At 37.2% G+C, this 26,691-nt stretch overlaps 1 protein-coding gene across 1 annotated transcript in view; it reads left to right on the top strand.

Annotated features, from left to right (window-relative positions):
* The first annotated feature begins 9,151 nt into the window (after window positions 1–9,151).
* Window positions 9,152–26,691, top strand: part of LOC129248039 (vesicular glutamate transporter 1) — a 35,783-nt gene continuing 18,243 nt past the window's right edge. Inside the window, exon 1 of the mRNA XM_054887449.1 lies at window positions 9,152–9,223. Coding sequence (XP_054743424.1) covers window positions 9,174–9,223 — 50 coding nt within the window. The 5' untranslated portion in view covers window positions 9,152–9,173. The remainder of the gene's footprint in view (window positions 9,224–26,691) is intronic.

Here is a 26,691-nt window from a genome sequence, read left to right as displayed (position 1 = left end):
ACCTTGTTTGTGATAAATCTTAAGTGAACATATTTTTCGTCTCTCACAAAACAAAATTGGCTAAAAAATTAATAACAAAATAAAACTAAATTGGTTTTGGATTACGTAACGCAAGCGCTGAAAATGGATTATGTAAGACTTGCATGTAAGTATTGGTTTTTATAAACATAACAAATAAATTTGCAAGGTTGAAAATTCAGTAAAAAATCATAAATCAATATTTTTCTATGCTTGTTTACTTTATTAGTAGGAGTAATGGCCTATTTCCAGCGAGTTTTAACTGCGGTTTACCCTTAACTAAATATTTATATATTTTATTATGTAGCAATGCGTGTTAACTCGCTTTCAGAGTGAAGTTAACTCGAGTTATCTGGCCAAACAGAAAGTGTTATGTTAACGTTAATATCGTTAACACTTTGTGTAACATACTTTGAGGCGTTACCAGGGCGATAATTAAAAGTACAAGTAAAAGTGAAAAATTATATAAGTTTTGTGTGGAAAAACTTTCGTACAGAAAATGACTTTTTCCATTACTTTCAGCATAGATCTAAATTTTATATAATAAACGAAGTAAATACTACAATAATTTAAAAACAGCAAAAAAAACCAACCAAAAACCTGAAGCTTGCTTTGCTTTTTGTCCCTTTTCACATAAAAATGCAGGCAGCTCTATTCTGAACAAACTTCAAATGAAAACAAAAAATAGCTCTTTGAGTTAACTCCATTCCTGTGCAAATGCTTGGTCCTCATGGAACTTAACAGAGCTCTTCAATGCAGTTAAACACTTGCTGAAAATAGGCTATCAGCCCTCCGACAATTGGCTGAATTTAACTTCAACCAATTGAGTGCCTCGGCTAGGCATGCAGTTGCTTTAACTGCCAAACCAGTTTGATAAGACCAGATTAACGTTTTCTGGCTCTCTCTTACCAGTGACTCTGCTGCATGTCTTTTAAAGGCTGTATCGCTTATAAATTATACGCAAAGCCCCGGCCTGTAAGACATCTAACAAAGAAGGGCTCACGTAAAAAATATCTCTGCGATGAATTTGACAGATCACTTGCGGCGACTGAATGCTAATGTAGGCACTACAAACAACAGTTATATAAATAAATTTGGAATCGTATGAAATTAAATTTATTCTTTACAATCTCAATAACCATTTGTGCTCATACCTACAGTATAGTCGACACCGTTGGCATATTCCTCTTAGGTTCTTTTTGCTTGAATGTCACGTGTGCAAGATTCCATCTTGAAACTAATACGTCTTGGGTTGCGCCTAAAGGTGTCATGCAGTTTTTCGAAATATCTTAATTCCAGTGCCACTTAGTGAATCCATTTGGTGCTCAGATATTCCTTTCCTTGTGAAACATCCATCAAAATCGGCTCAGCCATTTAGCCTGAGTTTTTAGAATTTTTGTGGAATAACTGTGCATGGACAGTCATTGTAATTTTATTTATTTGCAAAAAATAAAGCAAAATCTTATCTAACCATCTCTAATATTTTCTCATTTAATTGAAGAAGATTAGAGGAAACCGATATTAAAATTTTGTTTTAGTTAAATATTGATTTTAACTATTTTAGTGACCTCCAAATACTAATTTTCCGAAGCCCGGTTTAACAATGAATCGACAAATTAAATTATTACTATGATTTATTTGCCATTGTTGATTGAATTAGATTTCATATTCAGAAGCTCTTGGCTGAGTCTAGGCACCTTGGCACCTTGACCAGACGATCTTTGTGCTCTCTACTCATCACAGTACCTTAACATCATAATGGAAAGAATAATTAGATGGCGCCTATCGTGGTCCCGTTACTTTGCTCTCAGCGAATTTGACAACGAGTTACGTGATTTTAGCTTCAGTATGGCCAGATTACTATTTTCGTAACTTATTTAGCATTTTTTTTTTGTTATTTAGTCTGAGAGTTTTAGTTCTTTCTTCATGACATTTTTCTAGCCTGTTCTAATTAAAAGTAATGTTTATAATTTTGTAAAATATACATTTTTTTTAACTTAGTTCAATAATTCACTTAGTTTTATTTAGCTTTACTTTTTTTAACATCTGGTGGCATTGCCCGCGATTGCAGGTGTTGTTGGTGTTCTTCTGCTTTCGGCAGTTAAATCTCTCTCTCGCTACTGCAGTGTTGCCTACCTTTATATAAGAACGAACTAAAATCCCCATTCAAAGAAAATATATTAAAATTAATAATAAAAAAGTTATAAACAAAATTACGCGAAAAATTAAGGGATGCATTGTTTTAAAGCGTAATAACTTTTTTTTTATTGATTTTATGGAAAATATACATCAGAGCTTTTTTATAGAGCATTCTTTTGTGAACATTTTTGTCTAAAAGTTTTTTCCGCTATCTTTATTTAGTCGTATGATTTTGAGCTGCTAAGCGGAGCAACCAATACATTAGCGAAGCGCGTACATGATTACACAGGCCGACAAAATTTAACCAACATTCAGACCCAGAAACCAGACTATATATTTCTAAAGGTTTATGATGCGCTAAATCCAAATCTGGCCTCAGAATTGCTCTATCAGCTCTTGTTTTCGAGATATCCTAACCTAAAAGTGCAAAAAACACCATTTTTGCCCATATTTGAGGTTATGTAGCCTTGCAGATGTTTTCTTTCACCAAAATTAAAGGATGGCATCTTTAAATACAATCCTTTTTTTTCAAATGGCGTTTTGTTTGCTCAAATACCATTTTTTTCGCAGAGATATCGCATTTTGAAATTTTCGTGTTTCGAAATTTTCCTACACCTGAAAATCGATTAAGATAACATAGACATGATATATTCGATTACTAATTTTCTTGAATTGAGTCTTATTTTTCTTAAAATTTTGTCTCACACCATAAGTGTCCTGACTCACCACATCCCTACACTATCTAACCTTTGGGTACCGAGTCACACACAGCCCCAACCCCTAGAAACCACCCCTATCATACCGCGAGCAGGCTTTCCCACAAACTCCAAATTTACATACTATTAATCCCTATATTTCAGGCCCTCAAACCCAAGAAAATTAGTAAGCGACTATATCATGTCTATGTTATCTTAATCGATTTTCAGGTGTAGGAAACATGAAAATTTCAAAATGCGATATCTCTGCGAAAAAAATGATATTTGAGCAAACAAAACGCCATTTGAAAAAAAAGGATTGTATTTAAAGATGCCATCCTTTAATTTTGGTGAAAGAAAACATCTGCAAGGCTACATAACCTCAAATATGGGCAAAAATGGTGTTTTTTGCACTTTTAGGTTAGGATATCTCGAAAACCAGAGCTGATAAAGCAATTCTGAGGCCAGATTTGGATTTAGCGCATCATAAACCTTTGGAAATATATAGTCTGGTTTCTGGGTCTGAATGTTGGTTAAATTTTGTCGGCCTGTGTAATCATGTACGCGCTTCGCTAATGTATTGGTTGCTCCGCTTAGCAGCTCAAAATCATACGACTAAATAAAGATAGCGGAAAAAACTTTTAGACAAAAATGTTCACAAAAGAATGCTCTATAAAAATGCTCTGATGTATATTTTCCATAAAATCAATAAAAAAAAAGTTATTACGCTTTAAAACAATGCATCCCTTAATTTTTCGCGTAATTTTGTTTATAACTTTTTTATTATTAATTTTACAATAAAACGTTATTTCACAAAATTTTCGTAACTTTCGAAATTCACGAGATAATCGCAAAAAACCAGTTGCACCCTTATTTCCAAGATGGCGGCCGCGGGACACAACCCCCGACCCCGAAAACTCAAATTTAAGTTCACAGTGATGGGTTTCACATAATAAAACCATAAACTCGCATACTCCTAAAATTACGAAGTTGGCTATTTTTTTCGTCTCTTTTGACTGGACTATACAGAATTTCTAGTTCTTGAGCGTCCCATAGATGAATTGATTAATCGACCAACTAGTTGAACAACTTTTTAATAATTTATTTAACCAAATTCAGAACAAACATTTAATAGAAATACAAATATTTTAAAATATTAAGATTAAAAAGTACAATTAATTATTAACATTAAACCATTAAATTGCTAAAGACGCAAACAAGTTTAAATTGAATTTTGACTAAATTAATAATTATAAAAGTAAAATAACAAATATTAACGAAATAATATTTATAAATTAAATTGTTTTACTTGCGTTTGAAATACCGGTTTGGCCCAGAAAGGACCAAGCCCAAAGCGATTGAGAGAAAAGTAAAGTCAGGTAACGTTGTAACGAGTGGCGCATTAGCTCTAAATAATGCCCTAATAAAGACAACGCGAAAAATCTTAAAACGACGAAAATTTCTGCAAGCCACATCAAACTATATTCTTTCTAGAAAAACCGGACAGTCAACTTCACGAATAACAAGATCAAAGATAGTGCCTGAAGAATTCCTCTGTCACTTAATGTGAAATACTAATCAATCGATAGCCATATTCGTATGATGGTTTCGGGTCTGAGAAATTGAATGAATGAACCCTCTCCACTCGATTTATATGGACTGCATGATAAGGTCTCCAAATAAAGCAGCTTAATCTAATTTGGACCAAACATACGCAGAATATAATATCTTAAGAGAATATAAGTAAGTATTCGCCGATTTTCTGCTTTTTTGGCCCTAGTTCTCTTGGAGTCTTCCTTTGAGATGATTGGGCTTTGGTTTCGATGTCATAACCATATACCCATGATTTGTCACCAGTTATGACCCTTTTAGGAGAATCTGCATCATCGTTGACGTCTTTCAACAATTCCTGAACGATGCTCATGCAACGTTGTTTTTGGTCACAATTCAGCAATTTTGGAAGGAACTACGCTGCCATATGCTTCATGCCCTAATTTCCGAAAAGATTGTATGGCATGAGCCAACCGATGTGTCGACCTCCTCAGCAACTTCTCTAATTATGATTCAACGATTCTCCATAACAATTTTCTTCACTTTCTCATTATTTTCATCGGTTGTTGATGTGCTGGGGCGTCCAGAGCAAGCGTTGTCATTCACATCTTCTCGACCTTCTGTGAAAAGCTTGTACTACGTGTAAACTATTTTTTGCCTCAGACTACTGTATGCCACTGTCAACATTTCAAGTGTTCTTGAGCACTTAATTCTATTTTTACACAAAATTTGATATAACTTCTTTGATCCATTTTTTCGATAGCAGAAAATTACCGAACACGCAAAACATTTGTCTTATTTGTGCCTCTCACAAACAAACTAAAAGTACGTTCACAATGCAGTAATTAGCAATACGTCCAGAAAAAGTAATCAACTCGTTCACATATAGCAGATTTCTCGCAAAATTGACAATCAGCTGTCAAGACTGTTTTGAAAGGTTTTCCTTCATAGAAATTGGATTGGTGGAATATTTTGGAGTTTTTGGTGTCTGGTTCTCAAATTTTCGAGCCGTCGTTCTTAAAGCAAATCTCTCAAAGCCCACTTCTCAGTAAGAACACAAAACCAGTTTTTGGTACAAAGGTTCCAGTCGTTGTACTTAGAGACTAAGCAATTCACTTTCTTGTGAAGGGTCATCCTTACAACTTAACGGCCAGATGTAGCGAAACGGCTTTTAATTACCAGCTTTCCAAGTCTAAGAGAGTAGTAGAGAATGCTTTCGGTCACTTGAAAGCAAGGTTTAGAAAAATTTCTAAGCCAAAGAAATTTCGAATTCAAATTTCAAATGGGAGATTTTATCGAATGCTTTAGGGAAGTCCGTTTATGCGTGACGCGATGTCAATTTGGTGTTCAAAATGGAAGCCTGCTTGGTAATCTTCAGAAAAAACTGAAAAGTTAGATAACGTAGACCTTGCAACTACAAAACCATACTCTCTAGGACTAATCAGATGTTTAACGTTAAAATATAACTTGTCTTTGACAACACAATCAAAGAGTTTAGAGACAGCCGATAATTTGGAAATTGGTTTGTGTTTCGCAATATCTCTCTAATTGCCGCTTTTGATAATTGGAGTGACTGAAGTGAGCTTCCAATCACTGAGACGTATTCCTTCAGCCAAGGATTTATTAAAAATTAGAAAGAGCGCCAATTTTTAAGCAATGTTATAGAAAGACCATCGACATTCGATTGAGTGTTTTTAATCTTTAACAATCCCTCAGTGATATCATCATCTGAAAGAACAAGTGAACCGAAGTCGACTGCAATTTCCTCGAAAAATTTTGGCGATTGGCTGCCAAATATTCCTCCGGAATATCTTCATCAGACACGAAGTTAGATGAGGAAAAATCCGCAAATAAGTTTGCTGCATCACTGACAGAGCAAGAAGCAACGTCTTTATAAAAAACAGTATTAGGAATACAATAAATTCTTCGAATTACTTTTAACGAAGTTTATTGCACATCAATGCACTTATAAATACATCACATGATTGTACGAGTTTGTTTCGGCAATTGCCAAGACTAGGCGAAGACAATTTTCACTAAAAATAAATTTTCAAGCGCTTATAAAGGCTATATAAAACTTAAAAAATGCTTTTAATAAACTGCAAAAAATACAAATAAATATTTATTTTCATCGAATAAATTAGACAGTATAAAGTAAAATAAAAATGAAGCTGCGTGAGTTAGCTGACATCGTAAAGATATCAAAAGAACGTTTTGGCTTTATATTGAATGAGCATTTGACTATGAGAAATCTCTGTTCAAAGTATGTAGGTGCCGCATTTGCTTACTGTTGAACAAAGACGTGTTGGTGATTCTGAACAATGGCAAAACTACATGAAATGAACTTCGATTTCGACCATCGAATTCGCAAGATTTGAAGATTTGGCTTTGAGCTGTTCATATAGGTATGTATATATATTAGGCCGGGTCGATTTGTGGGGAGGCAAAAAAATCGCCCATTGCTCTGTGAAAAACATATTCTAGGGATCAAAATAAGAAACTTTGCCGAAGGAATCATACCTCTAAAACGAATTCTGATGTCCCCCAATTTGGGTCGAACTTTTTAGTTTCTTTTCTCATGTAAAGGCCAAAAATGGTGATATTTTGAAATGACTGTATGGGGAACCCCCCAGGGGAGTTCCAGGGGGAGTGTCACTGGCATGGGTGGATCGGCCGTCTAAAGTTAGTGGGGGTCGTTCATATATTTGGGCTCGATTGGAGCACTCTAAATGGGTCAAAGTGGGATTTTTCGTTCGACCCAAATTGGGGGACATCAGAATTCGTTTTAGAGGTATGGTTCCTTCGACAAAGTTTCTTATTTTGATCCCTAGAATACGATTTTCACAGAGCAATGAGCGATTTTTAAATCGACCCGCCCTAATATATATATATATAATTGGCGCGTACACCAGTTTTGGGTATTTGGCCGAGCTCCTCAACCTATTTGTGGCGTGCGTCTTGATGTTGTTCCACAAATGAAGGGACCTACAGTTTCAATCCGACTCCGAACGGCAAATATTTTTTTTGCGAGGCAGAAATACACTCGGAGGTTTGCCATTGCCTGCCGAGGGGCGACCGCTATTGGAAAAAACTTTTACTTCATTTAGGTGTTTCACCGAGATTCGAACCTACGTTCTCTCTTAATTCCGAATGGTAGCACACCAACCCATTCGGGAACGGCGGCCGCCAGAACTGTTCGCAGAACCAAAAAACAGGTCGCCGGTAAGAAGAAGAGGTTATTGTTGAAGCTGTGGCCTATTTTGAGGTAATGGTATGGAAATGTTAGAGCGGGGCTGGAATGATTGCGTTGTTTTTGATGGAAAATACGTTAATGAATAAAGCAAATTTTGAGTAAATAAGCGTGTTTTCTTTGTTAGGTTCGGGACTTTTCAGCCCATGTGTTACAATAACAACAACAATAAAACTCCTTTCTAATTACAAAAAATCGACAGTATTACTTGATTTTTGTAGGGCTTCAGATATTAAATCGTTGTGGTATGGGAATGTGGTCCAATTTGAGTGACACTCTTTAATGGTTTTAAGGGATACAATAAACTCTTCCGTATTTTACAAACGTTCCAGCCCAGCATTTGCTAGTTTTCCTCAAACTCACCTGCCCAAAAGCAGTAGACTAGTGGAAAAGTAACCCTACTGCTCATTAAATCCAATTTAAAGGCACAATTTTATTAAATAAACGAGCACAACATAATTTTATGTATGTGAAATTTTTTGTAATGATAAATATTTCCGCCTTCCGAAAGAATTATGCTGATTCTATTGCCTTAAACTTCAGTAAACTACTCCTTTTGCACCTAAAAATACGTAGTTGCGCACAATTTTGCACAACTCATCACATTTGCAGACAGTAGAAAAATTTATTACTATAATCCGCTTATGATAAGTAGAGCAGTGGTATGATGAAGAAGAGGTTGCAACAAACAAATTGTACTCAGCAAACTTTACCGTTTCCTTATCAGCAAATGAACACGCTTCACTGAAATATGAAATTCATTCCAATTTCTCGTTTTCCCTATGTATTTGCAGAAATGGAAAATGACCCCAAAACAGCATCCGATGCCACTGCTGCTGTCTTTGTTGCTGGACCAGAAACAAACAGAAACCCAACACATAAGGCGAACAGCAACAACAACAACAACAACAAATTACAACAGAAAACCTGCAAAGCGAATGGAATTATGAATTCCTACAAATGAAATGGAATGAAATAAAATTAATGCTTATGTGAATATATGCATGTATGTGTGTATGTGCAACGTACGCATTGAGGTCGTAAACAGCGAATTAGCGTAAAAACTGGGCGTGAACGCCTTGCTGTGTTCAGCTTTGAAATCGAAAATTGTAGCATAACTTTGGGCGCACAAGTATGGTGTTGTGAAATTAACGCACGCTGGTACGGGAATTAGTGTGAAAAGGTGATAAAATAAAAATTGAAACTCTCCCAGTGAAGCTAGAAAACCGTGTAGTCCTTAACAATTGGAGGGCTTGGACCACCAACGATGCGGTAATCAACTTTCCCAACCATCCGTGCAACATAACGCGACCAACCAAGAGTGTGCAAAAACAATAATCATCTATTCAACAACAAATAACGTGAGCGTAAACAACAACAACAAAAACAACAATTTAACGGCTTACCAGCATCAACACCAGCAAAAAGCGCAATCACAGCAGCTACAACAACAACAAACAACAGTAACCAGTAGAGAGTAGTGAAAGTAGAAGCAGCAGCAGGGCAGCATCCTCATCACCATGAAGGGCTTAACAGCGTTTAAGGAGAAGGCATCGAGCGCTTTTAGTGGGTGAGTTTGCAATAAAAACAAACAAAAAAAAATCCACATAAAGTTCAAAATTTAATTTAACGGACCAGTGACTGGACGTAGACCGTGTAGTTGGGGGACCAAGAAACAAGCGAATGGCAAACAAATTGCATTTTTGGTGAAGTCAAATCAGTGAAGCTATTTGAGCTTGCGGTAAATGGATTCATTTGTTACGGTTTATTATTGCATCGAATTTCTGCCATTCATCACTTTTAAGGTTGTGCAGAGTGAGGTTGGATAGTGGAAAGAGTGTGGGTTGCATAAATCAAAAGCAATAACTTTTAGATATGGGCTGTAATTAGAAGTTCGATTTGTTTTGTTAGCATTAAAAAAAATAGTATAGAGATCCAAGTTTTGGAATAAACTGGTGTTGTTTTATTGTGAAATAACTGAAATTGAAATTTGAAAAAGACGAACCCAGAAGCTGATTTTGTAATTCCTAAAACACTCAGGCCAAAAAGGTCATTGCATTTAAAGCTCTGGAAAATGAGAGAAGTAACAGAAGGGAAAAGATAGGATAGAATAGAAACATAGAGGTAATTAGACCTGTGAGATTTTTCCAGATTCTTTGGTAAATCTGGAAATATCCTCCAGTTTGAGAGAACGAGTATTAGAGACACATTCTCATGACCTCGGAATCAAAATTTGCAACCTTCTTTCTGCAGAACTGATTCCGATTATTGGCTCGGGTTCCTATGGGGTAACCGTGGATCCCCAGTTGGTTAGGTTAGGTTAGGTTTGGCAGCCGCATCGCACATAGAGACAACGATGCCACTTAGACCACGAAATGGGTCCGTTGTGAAGCCGCGGGGGCTGAGCTACATTTCCCTCTCCATATTAAACCATCCTGAGCTTTTGACAAAGCGTAAAAGGTTGTTGATACCTAAAATGTATAGATTATCTATATTCGTTAAGAAGTAGGATTTTAAAAATCGGTTCCTGCTTCTGGCTAGAGCTGGGCATGTGCAAAAAAGGTGTTGAATTGTTTCCAACTCCTCCTCATTTCTGCAGCTACGACAGAAATCATGCGTGTAAACGCCTAATCTCCTTGCGTGATTTCCTATGAGACAATGTCCTGTGAGGGCCCCTACTAAGGTCCTGATTTGAAGTCTATTCAGTTTTATAATGCTCTTGGACAGACGTAAATTTAGCCTTGGCCATGTTTGCCTAGCAATTTCACAAGTGTTAGCGCTAATCCATCTTTGATTTGCAGAATTGATTAGTGCGTCCTTAATGAGAAGCTTACAAGTTGCGAGAGGTATCTCCATAAAATTACTTATGTCTGGCAAACAGGTACCTTCTCTTGCAAGTTGGTCGGCCCTACAGTTCCCTGGTATATCTCTGTGGCCTGGAACCCAGCACAAGATTATACGATATTGTTTGGCCATCTCGTTTAGAGATTGGCGACAACGTAAGACACTCCTTGATGTTGTTTGGAATGCATCCAGGGCTCGTAGGGCAGCTTGGCTGTCTGATAGAATGCAGATATCCGTTGATGATATTCTGTTTATCTTTAACCATTTTAAGGCTTCATGAATAGCGTTTATTTCCGCTTGAAAAACACTACAGTGATCCGGTAGTTTAAAGGATTCACTAATAGAAAGCTCTTCGCAAAATAACCCTGATCCTACACCGGTATCCATTTTAGACCCGTCCGTGTAGATCTTAACGGGTGTGTTGGGTGTTGGATCTTCTTCCAACCATTCCAGTCTAGAAGGGATTTTCATTAGGAAATTCCTTTCGAAGCAGAGAATGGGAGGATGATAATCGCAGTCACTGGGTATATCCGTGTAGGAGTCTAAGATGGTCGAATGTCCCTGTGTGACAGTCTTCCATTGTGAGCTCGCTTTGAGCCTTACAGCGGAGCAGGCCGCTAAGTATTTGCAGAAGAGATCTAGGGGTGGCAGATGTAGTATGATATCCAAGGCCATGGATGGCGTGGTTTTCATGACGCCACATATTGCTAATTCCGCTGATCTCTGCACCTTATTCAATAAATTAGAATAGGTTTTTTTCTGCATAGCACATCACCAGACAACATTTCCATATAGAAGAATGGGTCTGACGACAGCAGTGTAGAGCCAATGAGCAACCTTAGGTTTAATTCCCCAGGTCTTACCTAAAGCTCTCTTACAGGCATAACAGGTTCGCTTTCCTGACTCTTTCTAAGATGTTTGACTTCCAAGTCAGCTTCCTATCTATGATTAGTCCCAAGTACTTGGTTTCTTCCGAAATCACAAGAGCTTCCCCCTTGAGCATAATTGGACTTAGTTGAGGGATTTTGTGTTTCCTAGTGAACAATATAAGTTGTGTTTTGTCTGGGTTGACTCCTAGACCACACTTTCCTGCCCACCTAGAAAGTATTTCTAGAGCATTTTGTATTAGGTCTCTTAATGTAGATACAAATTTACCAGAGACAGAAATGACAACATCATCGGCGTAAGCTATCACCTTACAGCCCACCGATTCCAGTATTAACAGAAGTTTATTTACAACTGCGTTCCATAGAAACGGTGAGAGGACTCCGCCTTGCGGTGTACCTCTACTTACCAATCTCCTGAGCACCGATTCTCCTAGTTCCGCTTCAATGATTCTGCTATTTTGCATTTTGCCAATGAAGCCTACCAAGCCCGGTTCTACCCCAAGATCAGTGAGTGCTGCAGTAATTGCCCCCCCTTCGACATTGTTAAAGGCCCCTTCAATATCAAGGAAAGCGGCTAAAGTAAATTCCTGTTTGTTTAGTGAACTCTCTGCCGTGTAGATAAGGTTATGTAGAGCCGTCTCTACCGATTTCCCAGTTGGTTAACTCATCGGCAATTTCATTTTATTGAACACCGCAGTGTCCTGGAACCCATATAAGTACGAGCTTATTCTATGTTGCAACAGAATTAAACATATTCTTACATTCTTCAACAAGCTTTGAGGTTTGCTTCGCGTTCTCCAGAGCCTTTAGTGCAGCCTGACTTTCACTAAATACTCCAATCTGTTTCCCGTTCCTTTTCTCTCCATTATTCATTCTGCTACTTTCAGAATGGCAAAAATTTCCTTTTGGAAAACAGTTTCTATTCCTCCCATAGCGTAATGATACATATTACTATCGTTTAAGTACCATCCTGCTATAGAAGCTATTTCTTTCATGCGCTTGGAGACTGGTGAATCTTGCTCTCCAAAATGGCCCAAAGAGAATAATCCATCGGATTCGGAGAATAATCCCACCACAATGTAGCATTATAATGAGTTCCCCGTAGGCGCAAGAGGGCTTTTCAGGGCCTTCTAAAAAACAATTGCCAACCCATACTTCAATTGCGGAAAACTCCATTTAAACTTAGATGTGTATACACATAGTTCTGGGCTAAGAGACTAAGTCGAGAACCTGTGTGATTGTAGTTGAAGATATTGAAATAACATCTACAATTTTTGAGTGCTCAAATCTAAGTTCTCTTAAGGTCTCTAAGCTTAGTTGCATTACAGTTGAACTAAAGTTGACAGCGAAATCTAAGAAGGCCTCACAGAGCCTTTGCTGGAATAGAAAGCAGAAAAACTTGCTTACTTCTGCACAGGTGGTGCTTTTGAAGCTGATCTGGCCAGAAACTTTGACAGCAGGAGCAAACCTTCTTTGTCATATAAAAGATAATACTCTGTCTGATAAGCAATCAGTAAGTTATCATAATGACTTTTCTAATAAATAACAAAAGAAAATACATATCTCGAAAATTTGTCCACCCCGGGCATGAAACACCAAACGATAGCAAAAGGTTTTCTTATAAGCTGTCGTCCCTCGGCTGCCAATGGGTGACTGCCAAGAAAAGCTCCTCATAAAAAAAGCATCTCCTGTTCGGGGGCGGCATAAAACTGCAGGTTTTTCGATTTGTAGGAAAACATCAAGACGCACCCCCTAAGTTGGAGGAGAAGCTCGGCCAAATACCCAATACACGTCTGCATTTTCTTAAAACAATTTTACAAACATTTTTGACACTCAGAAGTGGATACCTCCAAAACGAGCGATTTGAAGGCTCTAACTGCTTCTTCAGGTGTTGGAACACGTTGACCTTTGACTTTCAGGCGTTGACATGTTTGGTGTTTGGGAACAAAAAGAAATCATTAGGCGCTCAATCAGGGCTGTATGACGGATGACGTAGTAATTCACTTTTTTGAGTGCTAAAAAACTTTATTGTGTGTTCCGATACGCAAGAGTTCGCATTGTCTTTGTGAAGGATCTTTCGTCTTCCGCGCTTGGTTTTCCTTAATTCTGCGAAAAGTTCTTCTTTTGATGGATTAAACTCGTGTTGGAGTAGCCACACTGCAGTTTACGGTTTTGTGTCTGCGGCTGAATTCAACATTTCTTTACATCAATCGACACGGGTCCTTTTTGTGTAATTACCAAATTATGCGGTATCCAACGAAAAAAAAATCTTATTGACGATCAAACACTCATGCAATATTGACTGTGCGTTGGACTCACTAATTCCAAGGATGCCTGCATCTCGCGATATGCCACATGACGACAAGGATCGATGGCCACACTGAAACTTGTAGTGGCTTTTCACATTGCTTAAGTGAGGTGCCTTAACGCCATAAGTTGAAGTAAGTTGATCAATTCGAAAAATTCGGAAAATCTTAAGAAATCATCGCATGAAAATTTTAATGAATTAATTCCATCTTTTGGGCGAGATGAATTTTTCAACTCACTGGAAAGAAAACAAACAAAGCTCATAGGTGAAAATGTATTATGTAAGTTTATGCTAAAAAGAATCAAACTTTTCGATAAAAGTGTCGCATTACAGCTCATCACACGTAGTGTGATATATTAAAGGCTACTCACGTATATACATATATAAAATGTACTCGATTCTCGGAATCAGTGAGCGATTTTCCATATAGGAATTGACAGGAGCATCGGAATACTAAAAAAAGATCTTTCAGGATAATTACAGGTTGAGGTATTCAAAATGAATCCGTTACAAATATTGAACTAAATAAAATATGAACTGAAATGCAACAATTCATGCATGTCGCCGGAAAGTTGTAAAATTATTGACATACCAATAATAATAACTCACTCTTGGGTGACAACTTTCTTAAAGCGAAGAACGAACTGAGGGCACAGCAATAAAGCAAGAAAATAATCGAGCTGTGAATGTAAAAATTCCAAATGTGTGACATTGAACGCACTGGCATGCGGGCTATGCCAGGCGAAACGCGTCACCAGGAAGGGCTGATGTCTCGCACTTGTGGAGCCGGAATTCCGGACACGTTCCATGCACGTGCGACCAGAGGAGAGTCGGAAATGGTTATGAAGTGCGAGTTTTATGAGCAGAAGTTTATTTGCTAGGTAACAAAAGCTGCGCTGGCGAGTACGAGTTTATGAAGTATGGAGCGGGAAGAGGGAAGTAATAGGAATGTAATTTAGTGCAACGAGATCTATTGAGCTTTCACAGAAGTGATTGAGCAGTTTGAGATGGAATTCGAAAAATATTAAATAAAGGTGAATTTGTATGAGTTGTAATTTAGTAAAAGAGCGATGCAGGTGACGAGGTGATTTTTATGGTTTCAAGGAATTTGCAGTAGCGAATGCAGAGAATTGTGCTGGGAGGTATAGAAGTGATGTAACAATGTACAAAATTTCAATAATTCACTATTCACCACAATTTAACTTGATGCAGCGTAATTGCGGCTATTAACGATACACCAAGTACCCATTTTGAGTGTAGGAGTGAAGAGAAGTGGCGTTGCTAGAATCAAAAGCACAAAGCAGACATTGAGTATTTTCAGCCACTCAATTGCAAACAAAAGAAAATGAAATTGAAAAGTGTGCAAAGCGTGGAAATGTTATTCATATCAAAAACAGAAAAGGCGAAAGTAAGTGAAAAGAGTGAAGCCGCATAGCTACTCTTACATCAGCATCCTGACAGCCGCCACTCAACAAGGAGGCCGCCGCAAGAAGATGCGCACAAGTGTCTGTCAGACAAGACCATTGTTCCAGCAAAGCGCGTGAAGACTTTTCCGCGCTTTCACGCACTGCTACCGACACCATAAATTCATATTGAACTTTCGTACGCGTGCACAGCTGTGTTTCGCCTATGGTTCGTACGCCTAAACGCCGCACAACAAATCGACCTGCATTGAATGTGAAATTAAAATTAGAATAAAAGTAAGCAACCATTCGATTCATTTAAATGTGGATTGAATTTGCTATTGTTGTTGGCACTTTCTTTCATTTTCACTCACTTTTCACGCTCACAATCACATCTTAGTAACGCAGCGTCAAGTGTTTGCTTCGTGCGACCGTCTTCTGCTTCTGTTGTAGATCTTCAAGTGCGTTCTTGGCAGCGTGGCGGCAATTGATAGCTACGAAAATTCTACGAGTATGCCAAGCCTAAAGCTACTTTTATTGTTGTCCTCTACGTACCGGCGCTGGCTCTTTCATTCACGTATTGGTATTGTAATTGAAATTGCTTTACTCATTCACTACAACACAACACTTTCATCTTAATGGTTTCTTAATGTGCGTCTTTATATTCCTTTGTTGGTATGAAGCATAGCATACTTTGTGACTTAGCAGGAGTGTGAATGTGAGGAGCGTTTTTCGTTTATATTTATATCTATGCAGATATATGATGAATGTTTCAGGGGAGTTGGAATTTTTCAAATATAATTAATATATTCATGCACTTGTGTTTACATAATTAAGTTACTTTACCATTTTACCATGCAATAATTTACAGTATTTTTCAGCTAAATTTTTTAAAATAGTATATGTAGTTCATAATATAACAAAAACATCAAAGTTTGTACGAAATCCAAAAATTTTTTTAACATATTTAAAAAGATTTCAAAAAATTGTAATCAAAATTTTCAGAATCTTTCGAAACCTTCTGGGTACGCAGTTTTCAATTCCCATTCCATTCAATTCTAGTGCAAAGGGTGTAATCTTGAAGTCGATCCAAATCGATTTGATAATATTGATGATGGTTTGGTAATTTTTTGTTTTGGTATACGATGTTGAGCATTTTCTTTCATATAACGCACAAGTTCGGAAGTATTTTATATGGGTGGCAGTAAAATCCCCTCTCTTCAATTAAAAACTGCAATTTCTAAGCTTTTCAACATGCCTAGCCTCATGTATAGGTTGGATGATGACTACATATGATCAAGTCTGTTCGAATAAAGAGAAGTTGTAAAGTTTGTTCGTTGGCTAAGGCGAGTTTCGAGACGCACAGTGGTCGAAAGGAGCGATCTTAGGAAATTTTATTAAAGTTTAAAGTTATAAAATACCGCTAAAATTGTTTGTCTTTATTAACCAATAATCCACTACATGGAATTCCACTATCTATTTTTTTTGCTTTGAACATTCGCAAAAAAACATTACAAGTGCAGACCAAAACTTTCTCGCCTTTTTGCACTGCATACTTAACCTCACTACATTAGTAAGCAAATTCAAATTCGGTTTAATCAAAGTGTTATAGTAAACCTAAAGGTATGAAATAACTAAAAAAATACGATTTTGTGATATGTGTGTATATTATTAATTATAAATTGTAGCCAAAGTTAACACTGTTAATAATCTTGAAAAATAACGAAATGCGAGTCTTTAGGAGATTGGAACTTACGAAGTTCGAAATGTCGGCTATCAAACGAGACTTATTTGTTTAATGGCACGATGAGGAAATTCGCTAAAAAAATGGTTTACCATGGAGTCATTTATATGCATTTGCTAATAACGAAATATAGGTAAGAGATTAAGAAAATTCAATGGCAAATTAGTAGAGAAGTGGAAAAGTAGCCATAAAATTCGTCAACAATTTGAGGAAAAACCAGGAAGTGGTTAGATAGCCCTCTTCTGATAGTTGATTCGACAAATAGTCCTGCTGGAAAGGAAAAGGAGTTCACACATTGCATATCCAAAACACAAGTTTCTTCCATTATTAATGAAGCCTCTAGTGATGAGCTTATTGTGGCAGCGAGCTCCAGCCTATATAAAGCTGGAAAACGAAATGCGTCCGATACGCCGATGCGACGCTAATGAAGGTGTGGTTAAAAAAAAAAGGCATATCTTTGTTCAAATATCCACGTTTCCATTAAGTAGATAGCAGAAAAAGCATGCAAGCCGGTGCCAAAGGGCTAAATTCAAACATATATCTAGCATATGATGCTCTGCTGGCAGCAAAGAAGTGCTATCCAATGCTATGGTGTACATTAGGGACGATCGAAAGTTGTATGGAGAATATTTTTTTTGAAATTTTTATTTCGGACCATGAAGGAAAGTTGCCTCATATAAAGACAATCAAATGTTTATATGGATATATATTATATATATATACCACATGTCCTTCAAAATTCTTTCAAATGAGTAAAATTCTGACATAGTTGCAAAGAACTTCGATTGTGTTCATATTAAAAAAAAAAAAAAAAAAATTGTATACTAACATTGTGAAGCTATTTACATATGTGTGAAACACTCCTACAAACGACATTTTTGTCTATTTTCAATATTTATCGAAATATATTGAAAAATATGAAAATTCAACTGCCTTTTAATACCAAGAACCTTTATATCATAGTCAAGAAATCAATAACAATTCCTACATATTTATCAAAAAAGAAATAAGTGTAACAGTAATAATAAGTGTAAAAGTAAGGTGAATTTATTTGTCAAACTTCGCGGGATTAAAATTTCGCTCTAGTTATTTTTTTCATGAGTTGGCAGCACTGTTAATAACATCTGGGCCAACTTTCATGTAAATGTCATTATCAGTAATATATTTACGCTTGTGTTTACCAAACGACCAAGAGTGCATTTTTCGATTTTTACAATGTCTGATTTGATTGAGCAGAGAAGTGCCATCAAATTTTGTTTGCGGAATGAAATTTCGGCTGCGGTAACGTTTAGTATGTTGCAGAAGGCATTTGGTGATTCGACCATGTCGCAGAACAGTGTTTATAAGTGGTACAAAGACTTCAAAGAGGGTCGAAAACGTGTTGATGACTTGGAGCGCTCCGGACGACCATCGACGTCAACAGATGACCAATACGTCAATAAAGTGAAGGAGTTAGTGCTCAAACATCGTCGGTTGACTATTAAAGACCTTACTGATGTGATCGGAATATCAGAGGGATCTGTGAAAACCATTTTGAAAGACCATTTGGGCCTACGAAAAGTCAAATCTCGTTTGGTACCGAAAACTCTCAATCTCTTGGAAAAAAGTCGTCGCGTTGATGTGTGTGAAACAATGCTTTCAGACTAGCAGGACAAGCTCAAATGCATCATTACGGGAGATGAGACTTGGATTTATTCTTACGACCCTGAAACAACCGATCAATCGAGCGAATATCGTGCTAAAGCCGAGGCCAGACCGAAAAGAGCACGTCAAAGTCGTTCAAAAATAAAGGTCATGATGACAGTTTTTTTCGATTTTCGTGGTGTGGTGCACCATGAATTCCTTTCACCTGGCCAAACTGTTAATAAGGAATATTATTTGAGCGTTATGCGTCGTTTACGTGAAGCAATTCGTCTAAAAAGACCAGAATTATGGGCCAACAACTCTTGGTTTTTGCACCACGATAATGCACCGTCTCACACTGCACTCGTTCTTTGTGACCATTTCGCCTAAAAACCTCGCATATCGTTCCGCAACCACCATATTCGCCTGATTTGGCTCCGTGTGACTTCTGGTTATTCCCAAAACTCAAGAGACCACTCTGGGGAACGCGTTTCGAGTCGATTGAGGAGATAAAAGCTGAATCGAAGAAGGTGCTGATGGCTATACCGGAAATGGACTATTTGGCATTTTTCGGGGATTGGAAAAATCGTTGGCGTAAGTGTATTTTATCGAGAGGGGATTATTTTGAATTGATTTATAAGAATAAATAAAGATTTTTCACTGTACAACCAAATTCACCTTACTTTTTGCCCACAGTAGTAAGTGTATTTGGATTTCCTGTATGCACAAGCGACTAAAAGGAGTAGCAGCGGAATTCCCTCAGGCTCCCAAAAACGAATACACAATTACTCATGTAAATGCTAACTGAGCAAAGTACAAATGGTCAAACATAAGACCGCCAGGTTCGGTGCTAATCATGCAGAGCCGCAAAGACCAGGGAGATATTACTTTCTGTGCGAGTCTCCCGCAGCACATTCCTGCCTATTTCTAAGAAGAGCTGAACAAACTTGTCGCAGTCTTATTGTAGGCGCTAATTGGTTTCATCAAAAATTGGGATGGTTTAAATGCCTCGTTGAAACCATGATGCAGATTTTTAAGTTCAATTTGGCCGAAAAAAGGGTTTATTTGTTTATTTAATCTGTAAGTTAGAAAATGTATACAAAACATAAAAAAATCAACTAATGTATACAAAAAATAAATTGAAATCATTTTACATCGGGTGCATTGCAAATCATATTAAAATAGGCGTCATCGAATCGACGAAGATGGGTTTTGGCGCGTAAAATTAGGAAGAGGGTTGAGATTGGGATTTGGGAAATCTTTTCTAGATATTACAAGGAGCCCATGTGGCTGCCGTTTGAACTACGTCTTTTTAACTCTACTTAACCTAGCCTAATCTACAAGAATAGTGCTAGCCAGTATTTTTTTACTAGTCTATCCTATTCATAAACACTTTTTTCAATATTAAACTTTCCTACATTTAAATGTAAAGTGAATAAAAGTCAAGGACGAGACTTTTCCTCTACGTAGTTTCCAAAAATTTTCAAAGCTATGTCCGATTTCTACGTATAAAAACTACACATGCTTTTATGTGTGAATGTGTCATACCACAAACTATTTGTACCCGCATCTCCAAAAAACTATAATATCATCCTTCACCAGTTAGTTTTGTGCAGCGCCTCAAATCTAGCCATGCCATTCGTTTCACAGACAACCTTACAACGGATACCAATGTGGCTTTAAGTCGCTGGCGCCACAGCTTTTAATCTATTGGACGCCTGAAAGTCTGCAAAATTTTTACTGTTACGACACAAACGAAACTGCGAGAATAACATAACAATCATTCAAAGATATTTAGTGGAGATACGAAATATTATTGGCGTCAGACTAACTGGCTGGCGTTAAAGGGCAACTAAACACACGCACACACACATTTATATGCAAGGAATTTTATAGATATGGAGAAAAAATGCCCATAAAAGTTGCCAAAAAAAAGTTGCGGGGTGAAATGCTGAAAATAGGAAATATGCGAAAGCTGTCAGGACATGGCAAACGAACTACTGAAATACGAAAACAGGAACATTAACAAGAAAGCGGAGTAGTGAGGAAGTGAGTGAGTGAGTGAGTGGCAGAGAAAAATGGCAGATATTTGAATTATGAGACAACAGACAAATATTTGAAAAAAGCAACGGAAGAATGGGGGAAAATGGGTAGCTGGGGCATTTTATGCAGTAAAAGTTGGCCGACCAGTGGCTTGTAAGTGGGTTGATTAGTGGCTAAAGCATGACATTGCGGGTCATTTATATGTATGTATGCGCATTTGTAAGTATCCATTGCAGTCAGCAAGCACAAGTGCTAAGAGGTTGTGGACGAAAATGCACGCTTTTCCGTTGATGCTTGATAATGAAATGTATGCCAATATTAGTCTTCATATCTTCATATTCCACTGCGATGGATATGAATGAGAGAAAACTTGTGTAGTTTCTTCATGAGTGAATAAATTCAACCTTTGGCATTCATCAGCAGCGCTGATTGCCAAAATAGAGAAATAGAATAAAGTTTGAAATGGCTAACAAGCCCACCGAACACATTTTTCTGGGCAATTAGTAAGGTTTCATGACCAGTTTATTTATCAAATTGAGAAAAAATTTCTAATAAGGTATTTACATTTTTTTGTAAGAAATATTTGAGGGAATTTACTCCTCTCTTTATCATCTAGCATCTTTATGGTGTGGTAAAGTTTATGCCGTTCACTCGTAAATACCCAAATAATTGGCAGTAAGACGGCAGAAAAGTACAAAAGCCAATTGAAGCACTTCAAATGGCGCCGAATACAGGATTATTTGTGTTGCTGTTATGACGACAGTCTTTTGTGTAGTTAATTGATTTTGCATCCAAAGGCTTCGTGCTAGAGGAGGGGTAAGTAAAAGAGGTACAAAACCAAAAGGCATTAAAGAGAATTCGGAGTGGTATTTAAATTGAGTTTTTACCATTTCGATTAACTTCTATAGTTATGGTTATGCATATGATTTGAACATCCAAGAGGTGTGTTACGTGAATAACGTGACTAACGCTGCTATAAAAGTACGCCAGCGACTGCCAGTTGTTTAGCTTGAAGTCTTCTCTGCGAAAATACAGCACCTCTCGGCGCTATAAACAAATCAGAATTGTCTAAAACTGTATTCGAGTTGCTTTTTGTGATGTCGGCATAATGTCAATGCGTGCCAAAATAGTGCCTAAATTTTTGCGCTTGAACAACCAAATTTTTGAACTGATTTATTCAGTATCATTAATTAAGACGAAAACTTATTGGAGAGAATGATAACATTCGAATCGTACAACTTTTGAACCTATAACAAAGCGTTTATCCTCGCCGTGCTAATATATATATTTACCTAAGTAAAGGGCCTTTTAAAAGACGCGTATAGATTTTGTTTCAAAATCAAATATGCAAAAATTTGGATTCTTTCAGGTTTCCCTATTTTATTCAAAATGCGACTCTTAACAATTATCTGAGAAAAACTGCATCATTTAAATGCCCATCGTGCGCAGGGCTACAGGTTGACATATGAAATTTTCAGGGACTCGCTCACACATTGTCGCATTAAGCTCAGTAATCTCGATTCAATTATTGTGTTTTAGTACAGCGATTGTTGTTGGGTTATTCATATCTACTTTACTTCTCAAAAACCCCAGTCTGGTCTGTCAGTCCTTTTTTTATCCTCAAAAGAACTAGTTTCTTTAACTTTTTCACCAACCTTTGAAATGTCGATTCATTTGGATGATAATTTGCACCAAAAATTCCACGAATTTTGCGATTTGTTGGTCTTAAAGATCCACACTTTTCATAATGAGCTTCAAAAATTTTAACGAATTGTTCTATCGTTCTATTAACGAATTTGTACATCTGCCTACTTGAAAATGTCAAAGATGCCATGAAAAAAGAGCTACCAACTATGAATTATTCACTACTAATATCTAGGCGTCCTGTTTGAAAGACGCTTTATATGCCAGGTGCAGAAATTTAGAATGGAATCAGCGAATGCCTTTGAACATAGAAAGACAAATAGGTTTCAAGGCTCCCTTAAAGGACTTAGGTTCACACTAAACAACATCGAGAATTCTGGACGACTGAAAAAGTCGTTTTAGAAAGGGCTGGAAAACTCCCAAAGTGACGTTTGCATGGTTTCGAACTATTCTGCTTAATATCCAACTACCGAGAAATTGGAAGGAATCTTAGTTTTTCGCCCACCGATGAAAGAAGAGTTGCAAGACAAGGGGAGAAGTGCAATGCATTAGGTTCATGACATCTTCTCAGAGGATATGTGCACGACTTCAAAATTTAACTGGGAGCATCTCTTAATTTTTCTCTGACTGAAGGCAATAAGTTAAGAATACTTCTTGGTATGGAAGAACTTACTGGAGAAACAAGGTGTAGGCTCTCGGTGAGGTAAAATATAATAAAAAAGGTATAGGATAAGGCATAGACTTTAATACTTTGAAGAGCCACTATCGTCTCTATACAAAATCTAAATACTAGCTTTTTCAAAGCGCTAAATTTCGAACGAATTTCGGGAGATGAGTTTCCCAAAGTTCTTTTTTCGGATGTACTTAAGAATCTGTTCTTTCTGCCATGGCTGATAGATAAAGATGCCTGCCGCCAGCTCAGGGAGCTCTGGGCGAAAGCATTGACTTACAGAAAAGAGTTCCTTAAGCGACAGTTGAGAGACTTTTGTAGGAGAATAAAGTTGCAAATAACATTAGTTGTCAGGGTCTAGGTTTGAAATGCATATGAACACTGTGACAATAAATTCAGGTCACTTGAACAGTAGATGTATGAAAGCTGGTAAGTTGGAATCATTTCAACACCTAATGTCAAGCTTTCCAATTTTCACGAAGATACGATTTAGGCATTTATAGGTATACATTGGAGAAAGAATATTCTACGAGGGGTTCCCTATCAATCCTAAATTCAGGCTACCGGACGACTGCAATGTATTTTAAGTGGATGTAGCCGCAATGAAAGAAGCAGTTGCTTGTTTAACTAGTGTCAGTGTAGAGCCTTGGGACCGATGTTGGTTCGCTCGAAAGTTGTAGGGGAATGCCTAACTTCCCTTTCGATTGCAACCGAATACTTTTATATTAGGCTAATATGGGCACCTACTAATAGGGCGAGTACGGGAAACTGTGGATGAGATAGATAGGCAGGGGATCTGCGAGATGGTTTCTGTGTGAAATGAGAGGATTGGGGTAACTCTGAAACATGTGAGCGCTGGGCAAGTACAGCAAGGTATATTACAAAGCCGCGAGTTTCTTCTTGTCACGGAGGAAATTTCTAGGGTTATCAAGGCCTACGCTCTCGAATTTTGTGCGTATGCTTACCGGACATTGTCCTTTAGGTATCCACGCAGTGAGATTTGTTTATTATTATTATTATTATTACTATTAGTTTGAGTATTTTCTACAGTAGCCCACTGGACGGTGAAGTGGCCGTATCTTAGCCCCTTCTAGTCAGCTGTGTTGATCTCTTGAGGCTGAGATATAGGCATCTAGGCTCTCCCTGTTTTACTAAACTTGTGGAATTAATTTATTTTAGATTTACCCACCTGATGAATTTCTTCAGTATTATGAAGCATTTAACACAACCGTAAATTGTTATAATCCGGTCATCTCCATTACCCTCAAGACCTACTACACCAAATGATAAATAATCGAAAAAATATTGACCGATACCAAGCACTAATTTTTATGGTATTAAGGAAATCACTACATTTAAGAGATAGAGAACTCAATGATCGAGATGAGGCCAAAGAAGCTTGAGGATTACAAGAAAACAACCAAAATAACAACATACGTGTAAAACTATTCCCTAGTATTGATACGCACTTAATAAAATTGAATTTTATTCCAATTGGACACGTATGTTTCAGTTCTTACGCAACATACATACACCGGAGCAAGTGAGTTAAGAAAAAATCCACCAACACCATCCACCCTTATTCGACCCCAGCAATTGAGAAATACAATCTGATTTGTTTGCCTGCAACAAATTCACACTCACTTATTTACTTGCCGTTGCTGCTGTCAGCTCCTTTGGGAGTTCGGTTTGCCTTGGCTGGCTAGCCACTGTGGTAAACAACAATAATCGCTTTCTCAACCTGGTGTTGTTATTATTGGTGGTGGGTGGATGCTTCCATATTGGCCGCTGATTGCCGGTATCGCACTTTTGCCGATAAGTTCTCTGCGGTGTGTGTGGATGTAGACAATGTGGGTTTGTGATGCGTTTTCCACATGTTTTCGCATTTCTCAGATTTTATTGCTCAATTACGTTGAAAGCTTCCAATCAACAGGTATTTTAGTGGCTTCACGGATCTGGTATGGCCAGTTGGCCATTATGGTGTAATTTATATGGCCTTTGGGAATGACCAGCATTTGTCAGCGAATGTCATAATCAAGGTGTGGGAGAATTTTTGATTAGAAAATAATAAATAAGAAAAAAATGAGTAATGGCTATAAGAGAAATAATTTCTTCTTCTAACACACTTCGCTCATTTGCTGCAAGAGTGTCCTAATCCATAAAAAAATATCTAGATATACATATTTGCATCTAATACTGTTTAATTGATATCGACATGAATTTTTTAGATACATTTTTTAAAAGGAGAGCTTGGGGTTAATTACAAAATGAAGTTACTAAATGTTATTCAATATGAATAAAATAAAATTAAATTAAATTAAAATTAAAATTAAATAAATTAATAAAAAGCTGTTTAAGCCCTTATGCTACCTTACGGGAAATTAAAAATCAAACGAAAAGAAGTTTTGTAAATAGTATATAAAATGTAAGAACCTAACTTTTTCAATAAGTATCAGCATTTTTTGAAGAAAATGAGCTATCTAAATCAATTTTTATATAGAAGCTATACTCTTAGAGCGGAATTGAAAATCAAATCGAGCGTTAAGGCCTTCTGGTACGTCATTAAATCTATTAACACTGCTTTGGTGTCCTACCGGTGGTTTACTTCGTAAAAAAATTGTTAACTCACCGCTTGATGTAAACGATTTATATGCGAATTCTTTACATCGAATTTTTTTTGTTATGAAGTCAGTATTTTTTATTCTTTGTATTACTCTTTCTCCGAATATAATCAACCCACAGCTTTAAATTTTGATTACTTCTTCAAATATAATTAATGATGTTAGTGGTTTCAAGCAATCCACTTAGCCGGATGTTGATGGACTTCGTACAGGAATTTTCGTTGAAGATTGGAAAGAAGCACCTATGTATCTTCAAAAGTGGAATAAAGAATGGCGTCACTAGTTATAGGCCTATCTCTAAGCTCTCGACTATCTCCAAACTTTTTAGAGGATACTTAAAGGAAAAAAGCACTTTTAAGCTTCAGAAGTCAGCATGGTTTTGTTGCTGGGCAATCGAAACTCACTGTAGCCTTTTCAGGGAATATTAATTTTTTCAAAGTCTTCGATAAGATAACCCTCCTTACTATTTGTTCTTTATATCATTGAAACATCTTGAGGGTCATTGCCTGTGGGCGCAATGACTACAAGTCGGGATGAAAGATCTAGTCCCATATAGTAAAATCTCAAAATTCTTTTGCATTCTTTGCTCAAATGACCATTTTAAATTTGCAATATTTTGCCTAAGTGTTTTTAGAATAAAGGAAAAACAGAGCTAAAATGCATATCGGAGAAAAATGTGTAATTAAGGTGCATATAGTAAAGGAATGATTTTTTAAAACATTTTAACCCATCATAACCCATCCGCACGGGCGTCACCTACCTGTTAGTTGGCTAAATGATAGTCCAGAGTATTGTTTACAAGCGCGCGGAATCATTTTTGCCGCGAAAAAAGAAAATGGATTTCAAATGTAATAATCTGTTTGCATTATATTTGAAGAAGCGACTTGAGCGAAAGTGCCAATCAAATGGTGGAAGAACTGAAAATATCTGACCGTAGCATCCGCCGCATAGTGAAAAATTATCTCAAAGTCAAATACTACAAGATCCACAAGGCGCATGATCTCACACCAAAGCAGCAATAAGTCAGACTTGAGAGCCGAAAGCGGTAAATTTTCGAACATTGTGTTTTCTGACGAGAAAATTTTTAAAATTTAGCAATTCGTAAACTCCAAAAACGATGTGATTTATTTTGACAACCGTTCATACGAGAACTGAAGTCACCGATTGCCACCAGGAGGCAGCACCCGCCACAGCACCCCGCCTCTGTAACCGCAGATGGGTGCTCTTCAATCGTTTTCATATATTAGCGGG

Source organism: Anastrepha obliqua, chromosome 5 (assembly GCF_027943255.1).
Source record: "Anastrepha obliqua isolate idAnaObli1 chromosome 5, idAnaObli1_1.0, whole genome shotgun sequence".
NCBI lineage: Eukaryota > Metazoa > Arthropoda > Insecta > Diptera > Tephritidae > Anastrepha > Anastrepha obliqua.
Note: the sequence above shows the minus strand (reverse complement) of the source record. Positions and strands in the feature narration are given on the sequence as shown.